The sequence below is a fragment of the Trachypithecus francoisi genome, unplaced genomic scaffold (assembly GCF_009764315.1).
Source record: "Trachypithecus francoisi isolate TF-2019V2 unplaced genomic scaffold, Tfra_2.0 Lachesis_group0, whole genome shotgun sequence".
Classification (NCBI taxonomy): domain Eukaryota; kingdom Metazoa; phylum Chordata; class Mammalia; order Primates; family Cercopithecidae; genus Trachypithecus; species Trachypithecus francoisi.
In genome coordinates, this window is record NW_022681453.1 from 62,583,522 (window position 1) to 62,611,306 (window position 27,785).

General features: G+C 40.0%; 1 protein-coding gene across 1 annotated transcript in view; it reads left to right on the forward strand.

The window, feature by feature from the left end:
• The window catches only part of TXNRD3 (thioredoxin reductase 3), a 50,452-nt gene extending 25,039 nt beyond the window's left edge, over positions 1-25,413 (forward strand). The window contains 8 exon segments of the mRNA XM_033201713.1: positions 1,433-1,548; positions 2,394-2,619; positions 10,193-10,269; positions 11,158-11,314; positions 17,174-17,281; positions 21,734-21,829; positions 24,290-24,424; positions 24,933-25,413. Coding sequence (XP_033057604.1) covers positions 1,433-1,548; positions 2,394-2,619; positions 10,193-10,269; positions 11,158-11,314; positions 17,174-17,281; positions 21,734-21,829; positions 24,290-24,424; positions 24,933-24,995 — 978 coding nt within the window. The 3' untranslated portion in view covers positions 24,996-25,413.
• Positions 25,414-27,785: the final 2,372 nt, after the last annotated feature.

The window sequence follows — 27,785 nt, forward strand, 5'->3', positions numbered from 1 at the left end:
ATCTTCACAAGATTTTAGATTATTTTGTATTCAGTTGTTATCTCAAAAAAATGTGAGGTATGGTCCATTTAAAGCTACCCTTCAGTGCTTATATGCAGCATTTTATATAAATTTTTTTAATTTAATAGTAAATTGGGAGCATAACATAGTAAATATCAAAATATTCAATTCCTAGGTTTAACGATTGTTATCATTTGCCATATAATCTATATTTTGGATGATGTGTTTTAGTCAGTTAAAGATATATTTCACCCCTAAAAAAAAAAAATAAGATAAAGCCAGCCCTTTAAAACCTTATATGGGCCAATTTGAATTATGTTATTTACATGAAACACCGCAGAAATGCATGTTTTATTTCTCAAATTGCCTGGCACAGATGGTTGAATAAGCGCCAACCAAGCCTGCGTATTGTGTGGCTCCTTGTTTAGTGATGCTAACACATCCCCAGTCTGCAGACGAGAAACTCCAGAGTCTCCCTTTCACCCCAGTGCCTGTACTTCCTTGTCTGTTTCAGAGCCCTTCTAAGCAAGGTTCTTTTTCCAGGCTCTGTTCTCCATCCCACTCAAGGTGCCAACACACTTCTTTAAGTACCTTCATTAGTATTTGAATGTTTTTGTGTTTTTTGGTTTTTTTGTTTGTTTGTTTGTTTTTTGAGATAGTCTTACTCTGTTACCCAGGATGAAGTGCAGTGGCATGATCTTGGTTCACTGCAACCTCCGGCTCCCAGGTTCAAGTAATTCTCCCACCTCAGCCTCCTGAGTATTTGGGATTGCAGGCGCATACCACCATGCCCAGCTAATTTTTGTATTTTTTAAGTAGAGATGGGGTTTTACCATGTTGGCCAGGCTGCTCTCGAACTCTTGACCTTGTGATCTGCCCGCCTCAGCCTCCAAAAGTATTTGAATTTTTTTAAACGAAAATATTTTTATGAATTATTTGTATACTTAAAAATTGTGAGCAACCTTTGTTGGTTCCCCATAGCCTAAGCTGTTAGGATGACATAAGGGCCCTCGCACTTGGCTCTAGTCTGTTTCATGTCACTTCTGACACGACTCTGCTCTCCAGTCTTCAAACACCAATTCCTTTTGGGCCCATGTGCTTTTGTGTGTATTATTCTGTCTTCCAGGTCTCCGTTCCTCTCCTATCATTTCACTTTTCTTATCTCTGCTTGAAAATCTCTACTCCTTCTTTAATACATCCTTGATTGGCTTTCTAGTCCACTACCCTACCCTCACCGTGGGGCTTTGGTTAATATTTCATAAAGACTTCCGTTTTCTGTGCTTGTGCTTATCACATTACATTATTACTTTTTCACATGTCTGCTGTTCCTGTTGAATGAGAAGCTCCATGAAGGTAGTAACTATTTTGTCCAGGGTGTCTGGTACTCTGTAGTGTTTGCTGAGTAAGTGAAGTTTACTTCTCTTTTTTCAAGGCGACCAATAAAAAAGGACAGGAGACTTATTATACTGCTGCACAGTTTGTCATAGCAACGGGTGAAAGGCCACGGTATTTAGGAATCCAAGGAGATAAAGAATACTGTATTACTAGGTAAGGTTAAATAGACCATTTTAATTTTACTGTTAATAAATTGAATTATGTTGACATGTTTCCAGTTTATTTACTTCCTGTCTTATTCCACAAAAGACTTCAATTAACAAATGAAAATATATACAGTGCAAGAAGCTAAATAGCCAAAAGTAATGAAACAGAGAATATAAGGTCAGGTAAATAAGGCCAGTGGTAAAATTTATGTACAAAAATATGCCATATGTGTCTTGGTGATTGCTACAAGTAGCCTGGGAATTTCGTTCTAAACTTCTTACAGGTCAAAACAAAGAAGTAAATACAGTTAGCTCTGGGGTTTAGTGTCCTTATGATAAAAATGAACCAGCTGGGGAGGAGCAGTACCACTCTTCTTAACACTTAGATTTCATGGGAATTTTCCTTAGTGGTCAAACAGGACCTGTATGCAATGACTTGCAAACTTTTTTGAGCTGACTCACACTAAAAAATACATTTTTTTGTTGCATTTTTTTGTTCAGGTAAACAAACACACACCCCTTCACATAGCACATACATACACCTCTGAAACAGGTTTTTTCTTTTTTATTACATATAATATAGTCTGATATTTGCTATAGTCTGATATTTTCTATACTATTTTATTTTATTTTTTAAAATCTTGCTTGTGGTCTGATTTTGAAAAAACTGAAGTATACTTCTTGTTCCACATTCTCTCCACAGCAGACTCAGTTACAAATTTCAAAAGGCTGTTGCTTCATTCAAGCACTAAATTATAATTTAGTCATCACAAGACCATTATACATTGAAACATGAATAACTCATTTCATTCTTACTGCCTAGATATTCTTTTTTTCATTTTTATTTTTCAGTGATGACCTTTTTTATCTGCCTTACTGCCCTGGCAAAACATTAGTGGTGGGTGCCTCTTATGTCGCCCTGGAGTGTGCAGGATTTCTGGCTGGCTTTGGCCTAGATGTCACAGTTATGGTACGCTCAATCCTTCTCTGTGGCTTCGACCAAGAAATGGCAGAAAAAGTGGGTTCCTACATGGAGCAGCATGGTGTGAAGTTCCTACGGAAATTCATACCTGTGATGGTAAGGCAGCATGGCATTTGCAATTTCTTTTCTCTGACTTTTCACTTTATCCCACCTTATTTCATTTCATTACATAAATTAGTCTATTCAAATAATGTTAAAACAGTGTTTTCACTCCCTAGTCTACAGAGCCAACCTCATTTGCCCCCTCGTATCCTCTTCTGATGTAGGAGGTGTCCTTGCTCTTCTCAGGCTGAGTTCCCTCATCTCCCACTTTGTTTCAACTGTTCAAGGGTGTTCCATCTTCAGTTAGTAGTTTTCTTTTTCCTTATTCTTTTTTTTTTAACATTTTTTTCTCTTTATTTTATTTTATTTATTTATTTATTAATTATTATTATTATTATACTTTAAGTTCTAGGGTACATGTGCATAATGTGCAGGTTTGTTACATATGTATACTTGTGCCATGTTGGTGTGCTGCACCCATCAACTCGTCAGCACCCATCAACTCGTCATTTACATCAGGTATAACTCCCAATGCAATCCCTCCCCACTCCCCCTCCCCATGATAGGCCCCAGTGTGTGATGTTCCCCTTCCCGAGTCCAAGTGATCTCATTGTTCAGTTCCCACCTATGAGTGAGAACATGTGGTGTTTGGTTTTCTGTTCTTGTGATAGTTTGCTAAGAATGATGGTTTCCAGCTGCATCCATGTCCCTACAAAGGACACAAACTCAAACTCATCTCTGCAGCAAGCAGACCTAATAGACATCTACAGAACTCTCCACCCCAAATCAACAGAATATACATTCTTCTCAGCACCACATCGCACTTATTCCAAAATTGACCACATAATTGGAAGTAAAGCACTCCTCAGCAAATGTACAAGAACAGAAATTATAACAAACTGTCTCTCAGACCACAGTGCAATCAAATTAGAATTCAGGACTAAGAAACTCAATCAAAACCGCTCAACTACATGGAAACTGAACAACCTGCTCCTGAATGACTACTGGGTACATAACGAAATGAAGGCAGAAATAAAGATGTTCTTTGAAACCAATGAGAACAAAGATACAACATACCAAATCTCTGGGACACATTTAAAGCAGTGTGTAGAGGGAATTTATAGCACTAAATGCCCCAGAGAAAGCTGGAAAGATGTAAAATTGACACTCTAACATCACAGTTAAAAGAACTAGAGAAGCAAGAACAAACACATTCAAAAGCTAGCAGAAGGCAAGAAATAACTAAGATCAGAGCAGAACTGAAGGAGATAGAGACAAAAAAACCTCCAAAGCATCAATGAATCCAGGAGTTGGTTTTTTGAAAAGATCAACAAAATTGACAGACTGCTAGCAAGACTAATAAGAAGAAAAGAGAGAAGAATCAAATAGACGCAATAAAAAATGATAAAGGGGCTATCACCACCGACCCCACAGAAATACAAACTACCATCAGAGAATCCTATAAACACCTCTACGCAAATAAACTAGAAAATCTAGAAGAAATGGATAATTTCCTGGACACTTATACTCTCCCAAGACTAAACCAGGAAGAAGTTGAATCCCTGAATAGACCAATAGCAGGCTCTGAAATTGAGGCAATAATTAATAGCCTACCAACAAAAAAAGTCCAGGACCAGATGGATTCACAACTGAATTCTACCAGAGGTACAAGGAGGAGCTGGTACCATTCCTTCTGAAACTATTCCAATCAATAGAAAAAGAGGAAATCCTCTCTAACTCATTTTATGAGGCCAGCATCATCCTGATACCAAAGCCTGGCAGAGATACAACAAAAAAAGAGAATTTTAGACCAGTATCCCTGATGAACATCGATGCAAAAATCCTCAGTAAGATACTGGCAAACTGAATCCAGCAGCACATCAAAAAGCTTATCCACCATGATCAAGTGGGCTTCATCCCTGGGATGCAAGGCTGGTTCAACATACGCAAATCAATAAACGTAATCCAGCATATAAACAGAACCAAAGACAAAAACCACATGATTATCTCAATAGATGCAGAAAAGGCCTTTGACAAAATTCAACAGCCCTTCATGCTAAAAACTCTCAATAAATTCGGTATTGATGGAACATATCTCAAAATAATAAGAGCTATTTATGACAGACCCACAACCAATATCCTACTGAATGGGCAAAAACTGGAAGCATTCCCTTTGAAAACTGGCACAAGACAGGGATGCCCTCTCTCACCACTCCTGTTCAACATAGTGTTGGAAGTTCTGGCTAGGGCAATCAGGCAAGAGAAAGAAATGAAGGGTATTCAGTTAGGAAAAGAAGAAGTCAAATTGTCCCTGTTTGCAGATGACATGATTGTATATTTAGAAAACCCCATCATCTCAGCCCAAAATCTCCTTAAGCTGATAAGCAACTTCAGCAAAGTCTCAGGATACAAAATTAATGTGCAAAAATCACAAGCATTCCTATACACCAGTGATAGACAAACAGAGAGCCAAATCATGAATGAACTTCCATTCATAATTACTTCAAAGAGAATAAAATACCCAGGAATCCAACTTACGAGGGATGTAAAGGACCTCTTCAAGGAGAACTACAAACCACTGCTCAGTGAAATAAAAGAGGACACAAACAAATGGAAGAACATACTATGCTCATGGATAGGAAGAATCAATATTGTGAAAATGGCCATACTGCCCAAGGTAATTTATAGATTCAATGCCATCCCCATCAAGCTACGAATGAGTTGCTTCACAGAATTGGAAAAAACTGCTTTAAAGTTCATATGGAACCAAAAAAGAGCCCGCACTGCCAAGACAATCCTAAGTCAAAAGAACAAAGCTGGAGGCATCACGCTACCTGACTTCAAACTATACTGCAAGGCTACAGTAACCAAAATAGCATGGTACTGGTACCAAAACAGAGATCCAGACCAATGGAACAGAGCAGAGTCCTCAGAAATAATACCACACATCTACAGCCATCTGATCTTCGACAAAGCTGAGAAAAACAAGAAATGGGGAAAGGATTCCCTATTTAATAAATGGTGCTGGGAAAATTGGCTAGCCATAAGTAGAAAGCTGAAACTGGATCCTTTCCTTACTCCTTATATGAAAATTAATTCAAGATGGATTAGAGACTTAAATGTTAGACCTAATACCATAAAAACCCTAGAAGAAAACCTAGGTAATACCATTCAGGACATAGGCATGGGCAAGGACTTCATGTCTAAAACACCAAAAGCAACGGCAACAAAAGCCAAAATTGACAAATGGGATCTAATTAAACTAAAGAGCTTCTGCACAGCAAAAGAAACTACCATCAGAGTGAACAGACAACCCACAGAATGGGAGAAAATTTTTGCAATCTACTCATCAGACAAAGGGCTAATATCCAGAATCTACAAAGAACTCAAACAAATTTACAAGAAAAAGACAAACAACCCCATCAAAAAGTGGGCAAAGGATATGAACAGACATTTCTCAAAAGAAGACATTCATACAGCCAACAGACACATGAAAAAATGCTCATCATCACTGGCCATCAGAGAAATGCAAATCAAAACCACAATGAGATACCATCTCACACCAGTTAGAATGGCAATCATTAAAAAGTCAGGAAACAACAGGTGCTGGAGAGGATGTGGAGAAATAGGAACACTTTTACACTGTTGGTGGGATTGTAAACTAGTTCAACCATTATGGAAAACAGTATGGCGATTCCTCAAGGATGTAGAACTAGAAGTACCATATGACCCAGCCATCCCATTACTGGGTATATACCCAAAGGATTATAAATCATGCTGCTATAAAGACACATGCACACGTATGTTCATTGCGGCACTATTCACGATAGCAAAGACTTGGAATCAACCCAAATGTCCATCAGTGACAGACTGGATTAAGAAAATGTGGCACATATACACCCTGGAATACTATGCAGCCATAAAAAAGGATGAGTTTGTGTCCTTTGTAGGGACATGGATGCAGCTGGAAACCATCATTCTCAGCAAACTATCGCAAGAACAGAAAACCAAACACCGCATGTTCTCACTCATAGGTGGGAACTGAACAATGAGATCGCTTGGACTCGGGAAGGGGAACATCACACACCAGGGCCTATTATGGGGAGGTGGAAGGGATTGCATTGGGAGTTATACCTGATGTAAATGACGAGTTGATGGGTGCTGACGAGTTGATGGGTGCAGCACACCAACATGGCACAAGTATACATATGTAGCAAACCTGCACATTATGCACAAGTACCCTAGAACTTAAAGTATAAAAAAAAAAAAGAAAGAAAAGACTTCCTGTTGCAGGAAGTCGGGGACCCTGAAAGGAGGGACCAACTGAAGCCGCGGCAGAAGAACATAAATTGTGAAGATTTCATGTACATTTATTAGTTCCCCAAATTAATACTTTTATAATTTCTTACACCTGTCTTTACTGTAATCTCTGAACATAAATTGTGAAGATTTCATGGACACTTATCACTTCCCCAAAGAATATCCTTGTGGTTTCCTATGCCTGTCTTTACTTTAATCTCTTAATTCCCTTGTCTTCTTTGTAAGCTGAGGAGGATGAATGTCGCCTCGTGACCCTGTAATTCTATCAACTGCACAAATTGTTTGTAGAGCATGTGTGTTCAAACAATATTAAATCTGGGCATCTTAAAAAAAGAACAGGATAACAACGAAGTTCAGGGAACAAGAGAGGTAACTTTGAACTGGCCGCTGGTGAGCCGGACGGAACAGAGCTCTATTTCTCCTCTTTCATAAGCAAATAGGAGAAATATCGCTGATTTCTTTTTCTCAGCAAGGAACATCCCTGAGAAAGAGAATGCGCCCTGAAGTTAGGCCTGTGGACGGCCCCTTTTTAAGGCATCCCATCTTTTATGGTCAAAGCTGAAGGGATGAAATAAGCCCCAGTCTCCTATAGTGCTCCCAGGCTTATTAGGATGAGGAAGTTCCTACCTAATAAATTGTGGTCAGACAGGTTATCTGCTCTCAAACCCTGTTTCTTGATAAGATGTTATCAATGACAATGCGTGCTGAAACTTCATTAGCAATTTTAATTTCACCTCATCCGGTGGTCCTGTGATCTCACCCTGCCTCCATTTGCTTTGTGATATTTTACTACCTTATGAAGTATGTGATCTCTTTGACCCACACCCTATTCGTGCACTCCCTCCCCTTTTGAAAATCGCTAATAAAAACTTGGTGGTTTTACGGCTCAGGGAACATCACGGATCCTGCCGACATGTGATGTCTTCCCTGGACACCCAGCTTTAAATTTCTCTCTCTTGTGCTCTTTCCCTTTATTTCTCAACCCAGCCAAGACACTTAGGAAATAGAAAAGAACCCACGTTAAACATCAGGAGTGGGTTCTCCCGATAACTTCCCTTTCTCTCTTGAATTGCTTTGGAATCTTCAATGAAAGACCATTTAACTGTGGGCCTATTTCTGTGCTCTTCATTCTGTCCCGTAGACCATTTGTCCTTTCCCCAGTACCACATTGTTTTGATTACCGAATCTCTGTGGTAAGTCTTAGACCAGGTAGAGTGAGTCCTCTAATTTTGTTTAGATTCTTTGCATTTCTTTATAACCTTTAAAAACAGCTTTTTAATTTCTTTTTTTTTTTTTTTTTTTTTTTTTGAGGTGGAGTCTCGCTCTGTCGCCCGGACTGGAGTGCAGTGGCCGGATCTCAGCCCACTGCAAGCTCCACCTCCCGGGTTTACGCCATTCTCCTGCCTCAGCCTCCCAAGTAGCTGGGACTACAGGCGCCCGCCACCTCGCCCGGCTAGTTTTTGTATTTTTAGTAGAGACGGGGTTTCACCATGCTAGCCAGGATGGTCTCGATCTTCTGACCTCGTGATCCGCCCGTCTCGGCCTCCCAAAGTGCTGGGATTACAGGCTTGAGCCACCGCGCCCGGCCAGCTTTTTAATTTCTGAAACAAAAGTCTGCTGGGATTTTGGTTGGAATTGTCTTTTTTCCATAGTCAGTTTGGAAGAGCTGACGTTTTAACAATGTTGATTTTTCCAACATACGAACCTTATATGTTTTTCCATTTATTTGTGTATTCCTTAGTTCTTCTCAGCAGTGTTTTATCATTGGACTCTAGAGGTCTTTCACATATTTTGCTAAACATACTTCATGTTTTTAAAGGTAACAAATGGCATTTTTAAATGGTTGGTTGGTAGTATATAAAAATACAGGTTTTTTTTTTTTTATATTGACCTTGTAGCTTGTTAGGATTCATATCTACAAATAAAAACAATTTTGTTTCTTCCTTTTCAGTCTGCATGCTTTTAATCTTTTTTTTTGTTTTGTTTTTTGACTTGCTTCACTGGCTAAGACCTCCAATACAGTGTTGATTAGAAATTGTGAGAATGGGCATGCCTGTCTGGTTCCTGGTGTTAGTGGTGAACACTGAGTCTTGTATCATTGCCAGGATGTGACCTGTAAGTTTACTACACATGCCTTTTATCTGGTGATGAAAATTTTCTTTTCTTTTATTCTGAAGATTTTAATTATGAAAGAGTGTTTAATTTTGTGAAATGCTTTATTGCATCTGTTGAGATGATTGAATTGTTTTCTCTTTATTCTGTTAATACGATGAATTACATTGATGGATTTTTATATGTTAAACCAGATTTGCTTTTTGGGGACAAACTTACTTGGTCACAAACAATTATCCTTTTTATATATTGCTATATTTGATTTGCTAACATTTCATTAAGGATTTTACATCTATATTCATGAGGAGTGTTGCCTTGTGGGTTTCTTTTCTTTTAATGCCCTTGTCTGATTTTGGTGTCAGCTGCTTATACTGGCCTCATAAAAAAGGAGTTGAGAAGTGCTACCTTTTCCTCTTTCTTTCCTGGAAGAGTTTTTATACCATTAGCATTATTTCTTACTGAAGTATTCCATAGACTTTCCTAGAGAAGCTATCTGGGTCTAGAATTAATTTATGAGAAGTTTACAAATTGAGACTTCAGTTTCTTTAATGGTATAGGGCATATTAGTTTGCCGGGGCTGCCATAGCAAAATACCGTAAACTGGATGGCTTAACCAACAGTTATTTTCTCACAGTTCTGGAAGAGTACTACCGACCGGGGGGGCCTAAACAACAGAAATGTATTTCTCACAGTTCTAGAGGCTGAAAGTCTAAGATCAAGGTGTTGACAGGGTTAGTTTCTTCTGAGGCCTGTGTCCTAGGCTTGTACATGACTGTCTTCTCCTTGTGTCCTCACATGGTCATCCTTTGGTCTGTGTTGCCCATGTCCTCCTCTTCTTATAAGCACACTAGTCATACTGGATTAAGGCACACCCATATGACCTATTTTACCTTAATTACCTCTGTAAAGGCTCTGTCTCCAAATATAGTCACCCTCGGAGGTACTTGGAGATAGGATTTCAGCATATGAATTTTGAAGGGACGTAATTTAGTCTGTAGGCTTTTCAGACTTGTGTAAGTTTGGTAAGTTGTGTCTTTTAAGGAATCTATTTTACCTTAAGCTGTTAGATTTATTGGCATTGATTGTTTGTAATATTCTATTATTACCCTTTTAATGTCTGAAGGATCTATAGTGATGTTCCCTCTTTCATTCCTGATATGGATAATTTGTGTTTTTGATTTCTCTCCAAATGCAGGTTTTGTTAGCTATTGGTCGTGACTCCTGTACAAGGAAAATAGGTTTGGAGAAGATTGGTGTCAAAATTAATGAGAAGTAAGTATATTGGGATCATTGCACTGTTGCTGCACAAAGCAACAGGTTTCTGCAGGTCACCTCTAAGAAATTCTCATTTAATTACTGAGATATATCTTAATTTATCTTATACGTTCAGTACCAGCTCTTTTTTTTTTTTTTTTTTTTTTTTTTTTTTTTTGAGACGGAGTCTCCCTCTGTCGCCCAGGCTGGAGTGCAGTGGCCGGATCTCAGCTCACTGCAAGCTCCGCCTCCTGGGTTTACGCCATTCTCCTGCCTCAGCCTCCCGAGTAGCTGGGACTACAGGCGCCCACCACCTCGCCCGGCTAGTTTTTTGTAATTTTTTGTAGAGACGGGGTTTCACCGTGTTAGCCAGGATGGTCTCGATCTCCTGACCTCGTGATCCGCCCGTCTCGGCCTCCCAAAGTGCTGGGATTACAGGCTTGAGCCACTGCGCCCGGCCAGTACCAGCTCTTTATAATCAATTTCTTCATCAATCAGTAACTCTTATTGCATGCCTTTAAAAGCTCATATATTGGATGATGACTTTAAAAAATAATTGCAGAGATATATTCACCTAATGTCTGTGATTTAGAGCACATCTTTATGTCCTTGGTCAGGCAAAGAGATAAATTCCAAAGCTCTAAGTGAGTCTGTGGAGGCAGTCTGCAGATATCGTAGGCGTCCGGGAAATGCCCGTGGTTTCACCAGAGATATTTTCTTTTGGAGCTACAGAAACCCTTGTTACGTTAAGTCATTGACCTTATAGATAATTGATATCCTGAGGTGTATGAGTTTTAAGAGAGGTCTTTTCTCTATGTATATAGTCTTTTGGCTAATAGTGTTAGTCACCCAGAAGTGTAGAGTGAGTTGTAATATATTTTTTTTTCCCATTTCAAAAACTAATAGAAGTGGAAAAATACCTGTAAATGATGTGGAACAGACCAGTGTGCCATATGTCTATGCTGTTGGGGATATTTTGGAGGGTAGGCCAGAGCTCACTCCTGTCGCCATACAGTCAGGCAAGCTGCTAGCTCGGAGACTTTTTGGGACCTCTTTAGAAAAGGTAAGTTTCTGCTGTTTTTGAGATAATATCGTGATCAAGATGATGATTTTTAAAACTAATACAAGTAAAACTTGTGTGCTTGTTTTCCCAGTAAAGGGTTCCTCAGAGATATAATTTGTAGTAGACTTACTATTTACTAATGGATTAAAATAAATATTTTTGAGTGTCCACTGTGTGCAAGATATTGTGCTGGGTGATAAACAAAGCAGTGGCCATGGTCAGCCCCAGAGGCTTATCAGGTAGGTGGGATCACGAGTCAGGCAGGCAGAGACTGAACAGAAGACAGAGTATGGTTGTGTGCCAGAGTGCTGTCTACAGGTTGCTCTAGGGACACTGAAGGGATTGTTTAATTCTAGCTGCAGGGAGGGGAAAAACTTTTCTTAAGTGGACTGTTGCGCTGTAATAGCATAGAAGCTCTTGGCGTGAGTCAGGATTCTGGTCCTGGCTTCAGTGCCCGCTTGGCCTGTAAACATGGTCGGGTTGTTTAACTTCTGAGGACCTTAGTTTCATCATCTGCAAAGCCAAGAATGTGAATCAGATGATGTCTACAGAGGATTTCCACTTTCCATATTTTTAAATCAAATATTTGGAATGAGCTTTATAGGATGAGTACTTCAAAACTGAGGAAGCAAAGGACTTTTCAGGTGGGCAGATAGCTTGGCTAAGAACACAGAGACCTGTAGTGCTTGGCTTGTGCTAAGGACTATGAGTAGTGTCCCAGGAGCTTTCAGCTGGGGAAGTACTGCTCAGCTCCATCAGGAGCTCTGTCTGTGGCCGTGTGGTAGAGTTGGTGGGAGACGGATGACTGGGGAAGGGCCCTGCTGCATTAGTGGGTGGGGTCAGGAATGCTGAGTGTACCATCTCATGCAAAGAAAAATTGTCCCAAACACAGTGCAATAGAACATTTTGGAATGTGTGTAGGCAGAGTAGCTGGTGATAGGGAAGTACAATTGAAAAGGAGGTTGGAAAACTAATTTGGTGCCAGATCATCAAAAATCTTTGCCACAAAGAAGAATTGGTAGGGCCTTCTCTAGGCAGTAGGGATCTGTTGATACCTTTATGTCCCCCAACTTTTATTTAGAAAGATGTCAAAAGACAGAAAGACTACCAAAACAATCGCCTATATTGAACCTTTCACCTAGATTCCCCAGTTATTCACATCCTGCTGTTTTTGTTCTGTCTCTCCTTTTCTGAATATGTGTATGTGTAGTTCATATTCCTTTTTTCTTTTGCTGAGCTTTTTTGCTGCCACTTTTTGAAGTGGCAGGCATCAATGACATTTGTCCCTAACTACTTCAGCATATACCTCATAAGTACAAAGATGTTTACCTCTGTAAATACAGTTCCATTGCCATATCTGAGACGTTCAACAAAAGTACTATAATACTCATTTCCTCAGTTGTTCCTTAAGAGTGTGTGTGTGTTTTGATTTGCACAGTACATGTGGCTCTTATGACGCTTAAGTCTCTTAGTCTGATACAGTCCCCCTGCCTTTATTTGTTTTTTACTTTTTATGACTCTTTTTTCCTTTTATTTTTAGTTGACACATAATGATTGTACATATTTACAGGATACAGAGTGATATTTTGATACACAGATACAACGTGTAATGATCAAATCAGGGTAGTTAGCATATCTATTACCTCAAACATTTGTCATTTATTTGTGTGGGAACATTCTATTATATCCTCTTTTAACTTTTTGGAAATACGCAATGAATTCTTGTGAGTTATGTTCACCCTACAGTGTTGTAAAGCACTAGGACTTAACTCCTTCTGTTTAGCTGTAATTTTGTGTCTGTTAACCAACCTCTCCAACTTTTTTAACTCCCACATATGAGTGACAACATGCGGTATTTGTCTTTCTGTGCCCAGCTTGTTTCATTAATATAATGTCTTCCAGGCTCATTCATGTTGCTGTGAAGGATAGGATTTTATTCTTTATGGCTGAATAGTATTTCATTGTGTTTATATAGTACTTTTTATTTATCCATTCATCCATTATGGATGCTTAGATTGAGTCCATATTTTTCCTGTTTTGAGTAGTGCTGCAGTAAACATGGGTGTGCAGATATCTTTTTGATACACTGATTCTTTCCTTTGGATAAATATTAGTACTGGGATTGCTGGATCATATGGGGGTTCTAGTTTTAGTATTTTGAAGACGTTCCATACTGTGTTCCATAGTGGCTGTGCTAGTTTCCATTCTCACTAACAGTGTGTAAGAGTTCCCCTTTTTCCACATTCTCACCAACCTTTGTTATTTTTTGTCTTTTTGATAATAGCCACTCTAACCAGGATATGGTATCTCATTGTGGCTTTGATATGCATTTTCCTGATGATTAGTGATACTGAGCATTTTTTCATATACTTGTTGCCCATGTGTATGTCTTATGAGAAAAATCTATTCAGATCCTTTGCCCATTTTTAAATCAGATTCTTTTTTTTGCTGTGAGTTGTTTGAGTTCCTGGTATAGGGATATTAGTACCTTCTCAGATGGATAGTTTACAAATATTTTCTCCCATTTTACAGGTTGTCTATTTACTCTGTTGATTGTTTCCTTTACTGATTACAGAAGCTTTTTAGTTTGATTACAGTCTGATTTATCTGTTTTCATTTTGTTGCCTGTGTTTTTGAGGTCTTACCTATAAAATCTTGGCCTAGACCAGTGTCCAGAAGGATTTCTCCTGTTTTCCTCTAGCAGTTTTATAATTTGGGGCCTTATATTTAAGTCTTTAATTCATTTTGAATTGATTTTTCCACATGGTGAGATACAGAGGTCCAGTTTCATTCTTCTACATGTACTGTTTTCCCACTACTATTTACTAAAGATGGTGTTCTTTCTCCAATGTATGTTCTTGGTGCCTTTGTCAAAAATTAGTTAGCTGTAAACATGTGGTTTTATTTCTGAGTTCACTGTTCTGTTCCATAGTCTATGTGTCTGTTTTCATATTACTATCATGCTGTTTTGGGTACTATTAACTTATAGTATATTTTGAAATCAGGTAGTGTAATGCCTCCAGCTTGATTCTTTTTGTTCAGTATTACTTTGGCTTTTTGGCATCTTTTGTGGTTTCATGAAAATTTTAAGATTGTTTTTTCTACTACTGTGAAGACTGTCATTGGTATTTTGATAGAGATTGGATCGAATCTGTAGATTGCTTTGAGTAGTATGGTCATTTTAACAGTGTTAATCCTTCTAATCCATGAACATGGAATATCTTTCTATATTTTTGTTTCTTCTTCAGTTTCTTTCACCAGTGTTTTGCAGTTTTCGTTGTAGAGTGGTTTCACCTACTTGATTCAATTTATTCCTAAATGTTTTATTTTATTTTTTGTAGCTATTGTAAATGGAATTGCTTTATTGATTTCTTTTTCAGTTTGTTGTTGGTGTATAGAAACACTACTGATTTTTGTATGTTGATTTTTGTATCCTGCAACTTCACTGAATTCATTTATCAGTTCTAAGAGTTTTTGGTGGAATCTTTAGGTTTTTCTACATATGAGATCATATTGTCTGCAAAGAGGGACAATTTCACTTCCTGTTTTCCCAATTTGGATGCCTGTTATTTCTTTCTCATCCTGACTGTTCTGGCTAGGACTTCTAGTACTGTGTTGAATAAGACTGGTGACAGTGGGCATCCTTGTCTTATTCCAGTTCTTAACTCTGACTTTTTGATGAATCCAGGTTACTTTTCTTGTAGAATGTCCCACATTCTGAATTTCTCCAATTGTTTTTGCATGAGTGTGTTCAGATGAAGAGGTTTGGGCATGGATTCTTCACGAAGAATGCAATGTGCTGCTTTGCTTCATCCCCCAGGTACCTACCAAGGCCTTGCATGGAGACCTTGTGGGTGGGTGTATTTGGTGCATGAGGCCGGCCACTGGGGAGGGGGCTCTGCTGGCATTAATGGATGGAGGCCAGGAATGCTAAATGTGCAAGGAATTATCTCAACTGCAAATAACATTTTGGGGTATATGTCGGCAGAGCAGTTGCCTAATGCTGTAAGGAGTTAATCGTGGTGACTATGGGGAGGAGGGACTAGAATATGGAGCAATATGTGTAGAGTATAAAGAAAGAGATGAAAGGCACAAGATAGAAAGAAGCCTATGAGAAGGGTAGCATGAGTCAAGTCCAGGTGGAGGAGATGGTCTACGATGTGGAGAAGGTTTTTAGGAGAAAGGGGCAAAGTTGAGCCATTTCCTGTTTATTTTTCTTAATTGATATGAAACAGGAAACAAAGGCATCTGTTAAGAATGAGGCCTCCCATGTAAGCTATGGAATCTGGGGTCAGTTGCCAGTCAATAAATGGATTGGCAACATGTGAGTGCCTCAGAGAAGTCAGAAAGTACCCAGGCAGTTCACATAGTTATATGATTTTCTCAGCCATGTTGGGAAAAGAAAATAAATGCTTGAAAATAAAACCCATGGTTTGCAGGTAGGCAACCATGAAGTGGCATGAGAGTATAAGAATCTAGGCTGATGGAGAACTTACCTGTGTTGTATGCAAATCCTCTCATTGATTCGGGAGATACCTGGTGGTGTTTTGGTTTTCTTTGGGGTAACAAACAATAGAAGCTCAATCAAACTAGGCAAACTGAGGGAGGTTACTGTAAGAATCCTGGCATTAATAGGTAGAATCTCAGAAGAACCTCGAAAGAGAACTATACTGGGGCTGGGCCTGCCTGCATTTGGAGGTGAGGTCCCAGCTGCTCTGGGGCCCAGCAGCACAGTGAGGGGTTTGTAGAGATGTGCTCTTCCTTGGCCTAACTTGGCGACAACTCTGCAGGTCCATTTCTTCCCATTCCTCTACCACCTGGAAAATTTTCTTTGCTTCTAGTTAATTTTCCTACAAAAGAAAGAATTGGATTGACTCAGCCCACCTTTTTCTGCCATTCCGTAGATTTCTGGCCAGCTTGTGTTGGCTCTTGTGAGATCAGATGGCTGTCCCCAGTCTAATCACTTGTGGCCACTGGCAGGGGTTGGGGAACATACAGTGCTGTGGATGGTGGTGTCCTTTGAAGGGACTGTGACTGGGCAGGCACCTTCCACCTTTTCTCTGCCACCTACACAGAGCTTTCTGTCCATGCACATGGTCTCATGGTTCACCCACCAAAGTATTCCAGCTCCTTTCCACATAGCCAGAGAGGCCCTCTCTTCTCCCAAGTTGGGGCCTCTCTTAGGCAGGAGTGCCACCTTGTAATGTCCATTCTTCTCTGACTCAGTCTGATAAAGGCTCTGGAGATAGTTCTTTCTTAATCCCTGGACTACAGAGATGACCTGTGGTCATCCTTGTCCATGCTGTATATTAGCACCCCCCTCCAGACACACTCACACATGTACCATCCCGCTTTGATGGTCAGGAACACTCAGTCCAGCACCGTTGAGCTGCATACTTGCCTTGCCTCTCAGTGGCATAAGGAATATGAAATGGCAAAGAGGTGGTCTCAGCTTCCAGTGAAGTAGCATAATTCAAGGTTGCCTGGAAGAAGTGCTCCAGGAGAGCAGAGCCCAGAATCATGGGCATGGAAAGAAAACATTCTGGAGAGTGTCTTTAGGGGCAGATGGGTGACACTACCTCCACCTCCTCCTTCTGGTTTTTAGACCTCTGAATCTGTGCTCCAGGAGAGCCGGTCCCATTTGTTGGTGGCTGGCCAGTGTGTGGTCTCTTCCTCTGAGTCAGGGGCCCATCCCAGGTCTCTGTTAAGGTACCTTAGAATTTTCCTGAAGCTGTTGATGTTTTAAAAATCAGTTACACTGAACTGGACTCATTTATTTTCTTTATATAAATATATGTAATATAGATTTTTGCTATAAAGTTTCACAAAATAAAACAATGTAATTTGTTTGTCTTTCAGTGTGATTATATTAATGTTCCGACTACGATGTTTACTCCTCTGGAGTATGGTTGCTGCGGATTAGCTGAAGAAAAAGCTATTGGAGTATATAAAAAAGAGAATCTAGAAGTAAGATTGTGTTTTATTACTTCCTTAAAAAAAACTGTTTTAATCAACAGTTTTTCTTTGCAGTCACTTTTTATTTCAGCAATTTGCAAGTTACTATGATGGTTATATTGTAGGAAATCATATTCCTATTTTAGGAAAATTAGCAATTAATTTAAACCCTGTCTGTCTAGTAAACAAGAAGAATATGGTTGGGAAAGAGGAGAGTATAATCTATAAGTCAGGACACTTGAATTACACGTAACAAAAATCTATTTGAGCAAACTTATACAAGGAAGCTCAAAGTTATTTTAAGATCTTTTGGGAATGCAGGAGTAGGAATGGCTATGGGTGGTAAGGTGGGAAGTTCCAGGGTTGTCTGCCTGTGGGCTCTTCAGATTTCCAAAAGGATGCCCTCTACACATCTTTATTGCTACCTCTCCTTTACACCCTAACCCTGTCCAATTATAATCTTAAAAATATTTTCTTACATTGTCTCTTGCTGGGAAGTTTGATTGACTTTTTTCTGCCCACTCTCTCAACGTAGGCGGGAGAGAGAGAGATAAAAAGAATTGGAGGGTTATTAATACTTGATATTTCAAGTAAAAGAGAATTGAAATCATAGTCCTTTTCCTTGAAGGCATTTTAGTTGTATGATTTATTATTGGGAATTTATTTAAATCATAGCACTGATATTCCCTAGTTAAATGGCCTAAGGATTTAAGAGACTCCTATTTAAATTTCTGGTGCTGGGAAAATGTGTAATTAAAACCTTATGTTCATCCTGGCTAACACGGTGAAACCCCGTCTCTACTAAAAAATACAAAAAAAAAAAAATTAGCTGGGCGAGGTGGTGGGCGCCTGTAGTCCCAGCTACTCGGGAGGCTGAGGCAGGAGAATGGCGTGAACCCGGGAGGCGGAGCTTGCAGTGAGCTGAGATCTGGCCACAGCACTCCAGCCTGGGTGGCAGAGCGAGACTCAGTCTCAAAAAAAAAAAAAAAAAAAAACCTTATGTTACTTTAGATGGTTATTTTTGAAATTTACATTTTAGAGAACATTTTATCAGAGTTTTATAATTAACTCTTTATATAATAATAAGCTATCCTTTTTGCATTGGTCGGCCTTTACTATCCTTTTTGCATTGGTCTTGGAAAATTGATGATAATAATTATGGATTTAACATTTAGTTTTAAAACTTTCTGAAATTAATGAAAAATTAAGGTAGATAGATGTCAGGCACATGACAGAAAGGATGTAGAAGGCTGTGTCCCAGTCAAAGGAATATCTTTATAGGAAACAAGTTCCCCAAGTTTTTGGGATTACTTTAAGATCTTTTCACCAAGGTTTGCTGCAGATCAACTCATCTGTTTTATTTATTTATTTGTTGCTTTTTGACAGGACTTAAAATGTGATCTGTTAGTATTTTTTTAAAGTTCCCATTACAGAGAAACACAAACACATTGTACAGTTGTACAAAATATTTTCTTTCTTTATATCCTTATTGCTATTACTATTTTTTTACTTCTTGTTTATAAAAAATGAAAACACAAACACACACATTAGCCTAGGCCTACACAGGGTCAGAAACATCAATGTCACCGTCTTCTCCCACCACATCCTATCCCAGGGCAGTAACACACATGGAGCTGTTACCTCCTATGATGACAGTGCCTTCTTCTGGATACCTCCTGAAGGACCTGCCTGAGGCAGTTTCACAGTTAATTTATAAGTTGAAGGAGTACATTCTAAAATAATAGTAGAATGTGCGGTATAATAAATACATAAATCAATATCATAGTCATATCACATTTATTATCTTTATCAAGTATTATGTACTGTACATGATTATATATGCTGGACTGCTGGAGACTGGCAGTGCGGTATCAGCATCACCAGCATCACCACAAATAGTGAATAATGTGCTGCACTATGATGTTACAATGGCTATAATGTCACTAAGTGGCAGGAATTTTTCAACTCCATTTTAATGTTATGGGACCACAGTCATATATGCTGTCCATCGTAGACCAGCATTGTTTTGCAACACATGCTGTGCATGACTGGAGATGGGAGGAATTGTGAGTGCAGTTAGGTCTGTGGCCCATTTTGAGTTAATGTTTGTCAATGTGTGAGCTAAGGGTGTAGCTTCATCCTTTGCTTGTTGCTTTCAAGTTGTCTGTCAATAGCTTTTACATAGTAAAGGAAACACTGGTAACTGTGGTAGCTAAGAGTATATAACTGTATTGAGAAGATGGGGATGGGGAGGGCAGGAAGGAGCTAGAGTGAGTGCTAGGGGCCAGGGAAGAGAGCTCATCTTGCTCTTGCATAGAGCCAAATCAATAAATAAAGCCTAAAGTAGGAAAATCAGGCAGTAGCAATATAAGCATGTTATTTAGAAACATAGAGGTAAATACCCAAATGATTAAATAAAAGAGGTTGAACATGGTGGCCTCTAGGTTCATTGAAATAGGTGGGATCAGAGATCACTGTTTTCCACAGCAGAGCTTTGAAAATTATGTCTGTAATTGTGCATAAGTTGATAAAAAGACTTCAAGAATAATGAGGAGAGCCCTAATTAAATATGAAACTTTACCACATGGCTGCAGTGCTTACCGTTGTGCAGCAGTGGCACACAGATGGACAGCAAGATCAGTAGAACAGAATGTGAAACCCAGAAATGGATTCAAATGCTCGTAAGAATTAGTATGTGATAAGGTCATATTTTAAATCCATGGTAAAACACAGGCCATCCATTAAAAGGGTGCTGGAATAAGTGGGTAGCTATCAAGGAAAAATATAAAGTTGGAAGTTGGATCCACACTTCACATCCACTTTGAACCAGAAGGGTAAGAAATTTAAATATAGTAAAATCTTCAAAGTGCTAGAAGGAAAAACCACATTTGACAAAACCAGTGAAAGAATGAAAGGAGATGGGGGGGAAGTGTGAGTGTTCACCTCCTTCCTTCATAGCAGAAGTGATGGAACACATCAGAAATAGTAGCTTACTGTTTTAAAAATCATGTTTAAAACCTGGTAAGAGAAACCAGGAGGTGGAGCTTGCAGTGAGCCAAGTTCGTGCCACTGCACTCCAGCCTGGGCGAAAGAGTGAGACTGTGTCTCACACACACACACACACAAAAAACAAAACCTGGTAAGAGGTTGTACCATCTCTTTTTAACCTTAGAGGTGTGTTTTTAGGAAAGTGTATTCTAAGATAAAGAAACATTTCTCTTCTGTTTCTAGTAGCTGCAGAGATTAAAAAGTTTGTATTAAAATAGGTGGAAGTGGTGGGGGGTGGTGACTCACACCTGTAATCCTTGCATTTTGGGAGGCTGAGGCAGGTGGGTCACTTGAGCTCAGAAGTTCGAGACAAGCCTGGGCAACATGGCGACACCCCATCTCTACAAAAAATACAAAAATTAGCCAGGTGTGGAGACGCGCACCTGTAGTCCCAGCTACTTAGGGACTGAGGCAGGAGGATTGCTCGAACCTTGGCAGTCAAGGCTGCAGTGAGCCGAGATCTCACCACTGTACTCCGGCTTGGGTGACAAAGTGAGACCTTGTCTCAAATCAAACAAACAAAAACATGGGTAGAAGAGTTTATTTCTCTTCTGTTAAAAACAAGTTAAATCAATTTTTTTTTTTTGGCTGCAAGTAACTGTTTATTGTGATACCTCCTTAATAAAAATTTTGTTTTAACTCTACATGCACCAGCAATTGATGCTTTTCCCTAACATTCAAAATGATTATTTCTGGGTAGTATTTTAAAATTTAAATCCATCCATTGTGGATTATTGTTCATACTACATTTCCAGTTCTGTCACCCAGTATTAACTGCCTGTTTGTGTACGGAGTGATTCAGAGGTGCAACACTGGGAGACCACAGCAACCCCAAGCTGGAGAGAGGGCACATGGCATTTTATTCTGGTTCTTAGAAGACTGAGCCAGATTGAAGAGGCATAGAGGCATTGGCGTGAGGGCCTGGGGACAGAAATGTGAGAGACATGATTCCTTCTCTCCCATCGCAGGAGCTCATGTTCTGAGCTCTAAATGACTGGAGCTGTTTTATTTCTTCTGCTCCTCCTTAAGTTTGCTGGAACATGAGCCCTGTTATCAGGGTCAGCTTTGACGTCAGGATCTCAGTCTTCAACTCTGCAGCCCGCACGAGAGCCTGTGCCTGGTGCTGTGCCTTGGGTTGCTGGTACTCTATACATGTTTGAAAACTAAATTTTGTTTGTGGATTTTTGCTTGGACTTACAGCCAAGCAAGCAAAACAACAGCCAATACACGTATGCAGCTAGCATTTCAGGAGCCTTGACCCCGGGGCTCCCAACAGATACATAAAGTTGGGGTCAATGAACTTTAAATTTCTGAAAGCTGCTATGGAGATTATTGCCTTTATAGAATTAAAGAGCCTATCAAGGAATGGTTTCCATATACATTAATTCTGCCCTTTTTCTCTCTTTTATCTTCCAGATATATCATACTTTGTTCTGGCCTCTTGAATGGACATTAGCTGGCAGAGAGAACAACACTTGTTAAGCAAAGATAATCTGCAATAAATTAGACCATGTATGTAATATCACTAGAAGCCAAAATGCTATGATATTTAAATGTAGCTTTTATTTTTAGTATTTGGATGTCTGTAATTTTTTTTCTTTTTTTTTGGAGAGGGAATCTTGCCATGTTGCCCAGACTGGTCTCCAACTCCTGACCTCAAGTGATCCTCCTGCTTCAGCCTCCTGAGCAGCTGGGACTGCTCTGTTTTTATAATCTTTCTAAGGTAGCTTTCAGGACAATGCAGAGCACCTCCTTGTTGTCATTTAGTTAACATGTCACAGAGGCTGAGCAGTGACAGTTTGTGATTGAGCCCTACCAGTGTCCACTCAAAATACATCACTGAAAGCTGCCTTTTCCCAGGGCCATCTTGATAGCCTGATAGTTTAAACTTGATAGTTTAGAACTAGAAGATCTGTGAAAATTTTGGTCATCAAATAATAAGTTGTATGTATGCATTTTATAAACAGACTGAATGTGTGTCAAAAGTCTTTAGATGGAGATCTTCACACAAAGTGAAACTTGACTTACTGAGCTAATTCCTGATGCTTTCACTAAAGCAGCAGCCCATTATTGGAGGCTTTCCTCCTCCCAGTTACCAGTGGCGAGCATCAAAATGGTTAACAGCCTTCCTCAGTAGCGTAGTTTAAAGCACAGTTTATTTATAATTTGCTTTATAAAGAATTCCGAATGTAGAAAGCAGTGTTAAGACTTGGTTCTTCTCTTGAAGAGTTTATCATCTATCTGGGGAGAGGAAACATACAAATAGATAAATATGAACTGCAACAAGTGACATTTACATAAAAGTTTACTGAACAGCAGTCATTATCTTGTTTAATTCTCACATCTCTGTATTTATCTTATTTTCAGTATAATAGAACAGGGTGTCCCAGGCTAGTAGCCCATTAGCATGTGCTCTTTTGCCTGAATGATGAAGTCATCCAGAGCTCTAGGGCTTAGTCTCTTGGTAGTTGCACATGGCTACAGGGCAGTGACAGGGATGGTGGTCATAATGGCCCTGAAATGCTCCAGGTTGGGCAGGTTCGCAGCTGTGCTCCTGAGGGTGGGTGCTCATGTGCTGAGCTACATCCTGATTCTTTGGGACAGAGTTATCTGAGGTCAGTTTTTGGCAGTTGTGGGCGGCCTTTCCAAAGGGAGCAGGGAGAGACTGTATACACTGTTACTCTCCGAAAGTGAGAGGGTTGGGGTTTGATGGGAGAGCCGCTGCTGAAGATGGGACTTGCAGCTGTCATGCTAGTTCTGACCTCCTCATGAGGGTGTGAGCTGCACCTCTGTGGCTGTCAGCCCCGTTTCCCATCTCTGAGCCCCTCTGCTGTGTCCCACGCCACCCCTCTGGCTCCCGCCTAGGTCCCCAGGACACACTCTTGGCCTTGCTCTTTAACCATAGGGAGTGTGTCCTTTTCCTTTACCCTGGCCACATGCCTATTTCTTGAGCAGAACCCTCGAACTTATGAAATGGAAATACTTGACTCCAGCTCTAAGGTCAAAATTGTAAATGAGACTTCCCTCACTCAGGACCTTCATTTACAGTTATCAGTGGAGATTCTCACCAAGTGTCTTTACTTTGCTCTGAGTCGCCCCCCTTTTCTGTTTGCTGAGCAACCCACCACCTCAGATACCAATGCAGTAGTCTTCCGTGGGCCCTGGGAACTCACTCTGAAGCCCCAGCCCAGGCAGCTTCTGCCTGCCTTCTCTCTGGAGTGCCCGCTAGCAGATGCAGATGTGTGTGACTATTCTGAGCTGTTGCTTTTTTCAGAAGCTCAGTGGGCAAGGATTTCTCCTGGCCCTGGCCTCTGTTGCCCTTTTAGTCTTTCTCTTCATCTCTTGTATGCTTTTACTGTTGAAGATCACAATGAAGGATAATGCTATGAAGGAACATTGACAAATGGACCCCCTAGAATGCACCGTTACTGTGGAAAATGACTGCACATCCTGCTTCCCATCTTGGTGGGTCAGCTCATTGCCTGCACCCCATACCTCTCAGCACACAGTCCTGGGTGGCAGCCCTGCACCAGCCTCTCCTGTGTCTCCACTTGATGTTGGGAGCAGGGCATCTTGCTTCCTGGGCCAGCAACCTCTTATTTGCAGTAAAACCTGCTGCCCCAGAGTTATTCCAGTGTTGGACTTTAATTCAGATTTGTTATGTTGTTGTTGAGCATTGTCTCAGCATAATTTGGAAATTTACATCATACTAATGAACTCCTTCATGCGGTGAGTAAATTGTTTGTTCTAGTAAATTTGAGTGCAAATTAACTCTGGATGTGCATTTACTGGCTCATTTAACAGACTCTTACAGTGGCTTAGTTTCATGGTAATGTTCTCTGCTGACTTTGACATTGAAGTTCCTTTTCTGTAGTAGATACTGTATATTTTAACTGTGAACTTGCAGTGAATGGATCCGTACTCAGACCATTAACCTACAGGGATTCTCTTTGTTTTGTTTCTGTATTAAAGGATCGGGTGATAGGATTTCATATTCTTGGACCAAACGCCGGTGAGGTTACCCAAGGATTTGCAGCTGCAATGAAATGTGGGCTCACAAAACAGCTACTTGATGACACCATTGGAATTCACCCCACATGTGGGGAGGTAGGAAACAGGAGGTTTTAAAAATTGGCTTCAGTTGATGTAGTTTGAAAAACTATTATAAAGCACTTGTCAGATGTCATATTAGTAACTGATTTGTATATTTTATTTTTAATTTAATTTAATTTAATTTTTTTTCAGACAGGGTCTCACTCTGTCACCCATGATCTTGACTCACTGCAACCTCCACCTCCCAGGTTCAAGTGATTCTCCCACCTCAGCCTCCTGAGTAGCTGGGACTATACTACAAGTGTGCACCACCATGCCTGACTAATTTTTCTATTTTTAGTAGAGATGGGGTTTCACCATGTTGGCCAGGCTGGTCTCGAACTTCTGACCTCAAGTGATCCACCCACCTCAGCCTCCCAAAGTACTGGGATTACAGGCATGAGCCACCATGCCCAGCCAGATTTGTATATTTTAGAGAATAGCATAAATGTAATATTCAGAATGTGTTTTCTTAAAGCAGTACTAACATCTAATATGTATTTGTTTTCTTTCTCTTGAACAGGTGTTCACGACTTTGGAAATCACAAAGTCGTCGGGACTAGACATCACTCAGAAAGGCTGCTGAGGCTAGGCCTGCTGCTGTTTAGTTCTCCTTGTCATGTTCTCATTTCTCTCAAAGATAAGAACACTCTTGGATAACATGAATCTGTGCTCATGACAGCTGCTCTGTTACTCAGGGACCAGTGCAGGGCTGCCTTACAACACTGAGATGAGAAAGTAGACAAGGAGACAGGACAGCAGTGGGCATCTGCCTTGTAGTCTCGCTGACTGCGAGAAGCAGTGGGACTGCTTCCTTGACGCCTTAGCTTGGAGCCCTGTTGTGAGGTGAGCCAAGGCCAACTCTCGCAAGCCAGGACTGAGCTTCCCTCGGAAAGACCTTTGAGTGGCACCATTCACCTAAGTTAGTTTTTCTGGTCGCCATTGTTTTCATCCCCTTTGCTTTGTTGTTTCTATGGAAATATATTTTCAGTTATGAAACTCTATAAAGTGGTGGTTTTCTAGTGTGTGGGCCTAGAATTCACACATGCTCACTGGTGAACAGTGTCTGTGGGCTGCATTTGGATAGCTGTCTGCAGAGGACCATGTGCATTAGCAGGAAGCTGTACACACTATTTAAGGCTAGTCATCTCTTTTCTTTTTTGAGGCACATTTAAGCTGACTCGTGCTTCACACTCACACTCATTACTTGGTGGTGATAACCTTGAAGTTATTCTCCCCTAATTAATATCTCTACACTGAACAAAATATCTCATGTAATATAAAAGTACTTGAATTGCTTTTTCATGTTGATCTTAATAGTAATATTTCCAAAAGTTCTTAATACTGTACTATGTGAAATCTAACTAATTTAACTATGAAATAATTCTATCACAGTCTATTTAATGATGGTCAAGTTCCATAAATGAATACAGGTAATATTAAGTGGTTGCATGAGAATTTACAAACATGTCAGCATTTCAGAGGTCCTTGAAGACAGAGGCCCATCCAAGGTCCTTTTGGAAAACCTCTGTTTTCTTGAGTATGCCACACAGTAGCCAATGCAAGGCTCTTTTAAGCCATTTGCTCTCATGAGCCACACTAGCTGTTTAGCTTAAGATTGGATAGGCTGGGGTCAGAATTTCTAGCCATTTGTCTTAAAAGACAAATGTTAAGCCAACAGTTAGGAACACTGTAGACAGGCATTTTGCTATCCTCTCTGGAGGCAGGGAATGGAGCAGCGGGGTAGTGGGACTGGGAACCCAAAGAAAACTGACATAGGACCTAATTATAGAGTGGCTTTTTTATTTGGGAGAAAAAAGTACAAATGTGTCTAAAAGGTGTAAAGTGTGGTGGGGTAATTGCTATCCATGTGGCAGAAACAGTGCAGCAGGAGGCAGAGGGAAATGTTATTAATTTCTATTGGCTGTGGGGCAGGGGTAGGGTAATTGAACAGAGTTTAATGAAAGTAGCCATATTTGAGCTGAATTGCAGGAGACAAAGGGATTTTAAAGATTAGAAGCAATATGGAGAGGGTGTGATTAATGCTTTCAACAGACTTGATTTAAATACTTGATAAAATATATTTTTAATAATTTTGTTACTGTATTGCTGAGTGCCACATACACACAGAGCCAGCTTTTCCAGAATCCCAAATGAAGCAAAACCAAGAACCCTGGAAGCCTTCAACTCCTGTTTTGCACTGAGCATGGGGCAAAAAAAACGAAATCCCAGGTTTGCATGGGTGGAGTTTCTAATAGGAAATCTTTGTGTAAAGCTGGAAGCCCAATGGGCTGTACCCCATTGGAAAGTTGAGTGGGAAACAGACTGCTGAGAGAGGCAGCAGAGAAGCCTGTCTTCTCACTGATGGAGGTAGAAAGAAGCAATCCATCTTAAGCGTTTGTAACCACTGTCCAGTTTATAGACCATTGGAACGGCTAATTATCTTTCTTTTGCAAGGAGGGGAGGATGCTTACGTATAAATCTCTCTGTCTTGACTTCCTCTCACCCTTTTATTTTCCTCTCTGTCTCTTTCTCTTCTCCCTCTTTTTTCCTCTTCTGGGGTAAATATGGTACCTATATATTGGTGAGAGACTAATTTTACCTGGAAGATAAAACTAGTATGCATCTAATAACATACGGATATATATAGATCTGCAGGAAATAATTGATACCGTCCATTATAGTGGAGATTTTAACATACTTCAGTAAATTATTAGGTCAAACACACAAAAAAATCAGTAAAGATTTATTTTTGAGTAGCAGAATTAACAAGTTCAACTCAAAGATTGCACCCAATATGAAAGCATACTCATTTCAAGCACGCATGGAATATTTATGGAGTTTGCCTTGTGCTAGGCCATAAAGGCTAGGCTTAAGAAATTTCAAAAGGCTAGTGTCATATAGGCATGGGCAAGAGGATTTCAGCTGTGGAACTAACTAGGAACCCAAAGACCTTAAACTCCATGTAGCATGATGGAAGGTAGAGGGAGGAGCTGGTGTGAGAGAAGTGAGGGGTTAGTGAGAATAAGCTGGAGAGTTAGTAGAACCAGGAGCCGCTTCACAGGAAGAAGAGAGCTGTAGGAAGATCCTATGCCTTGAAGAATGATAAACTTGGGAATGCCTGGTCTCATGACTTACTAGATGTGTGATAGATTGCTTAACTTTTCCTGTTCTTCGTTTATTAAGTATGGACAGTATTACCTGTCTCACAGACTTAAAGAATTGAGCAACATTTATTAAGTTGTTAATATAGCACATTGAATGGAAAATCTTGGCTTCTGTGATGATAAGTAGGGTCCCATTAAGGAAAGCTCTTGCAGACACTCAACAGTACAACCAGTAGGCAGGCAGACAGGAAGAAGGTGGACAAATTGCT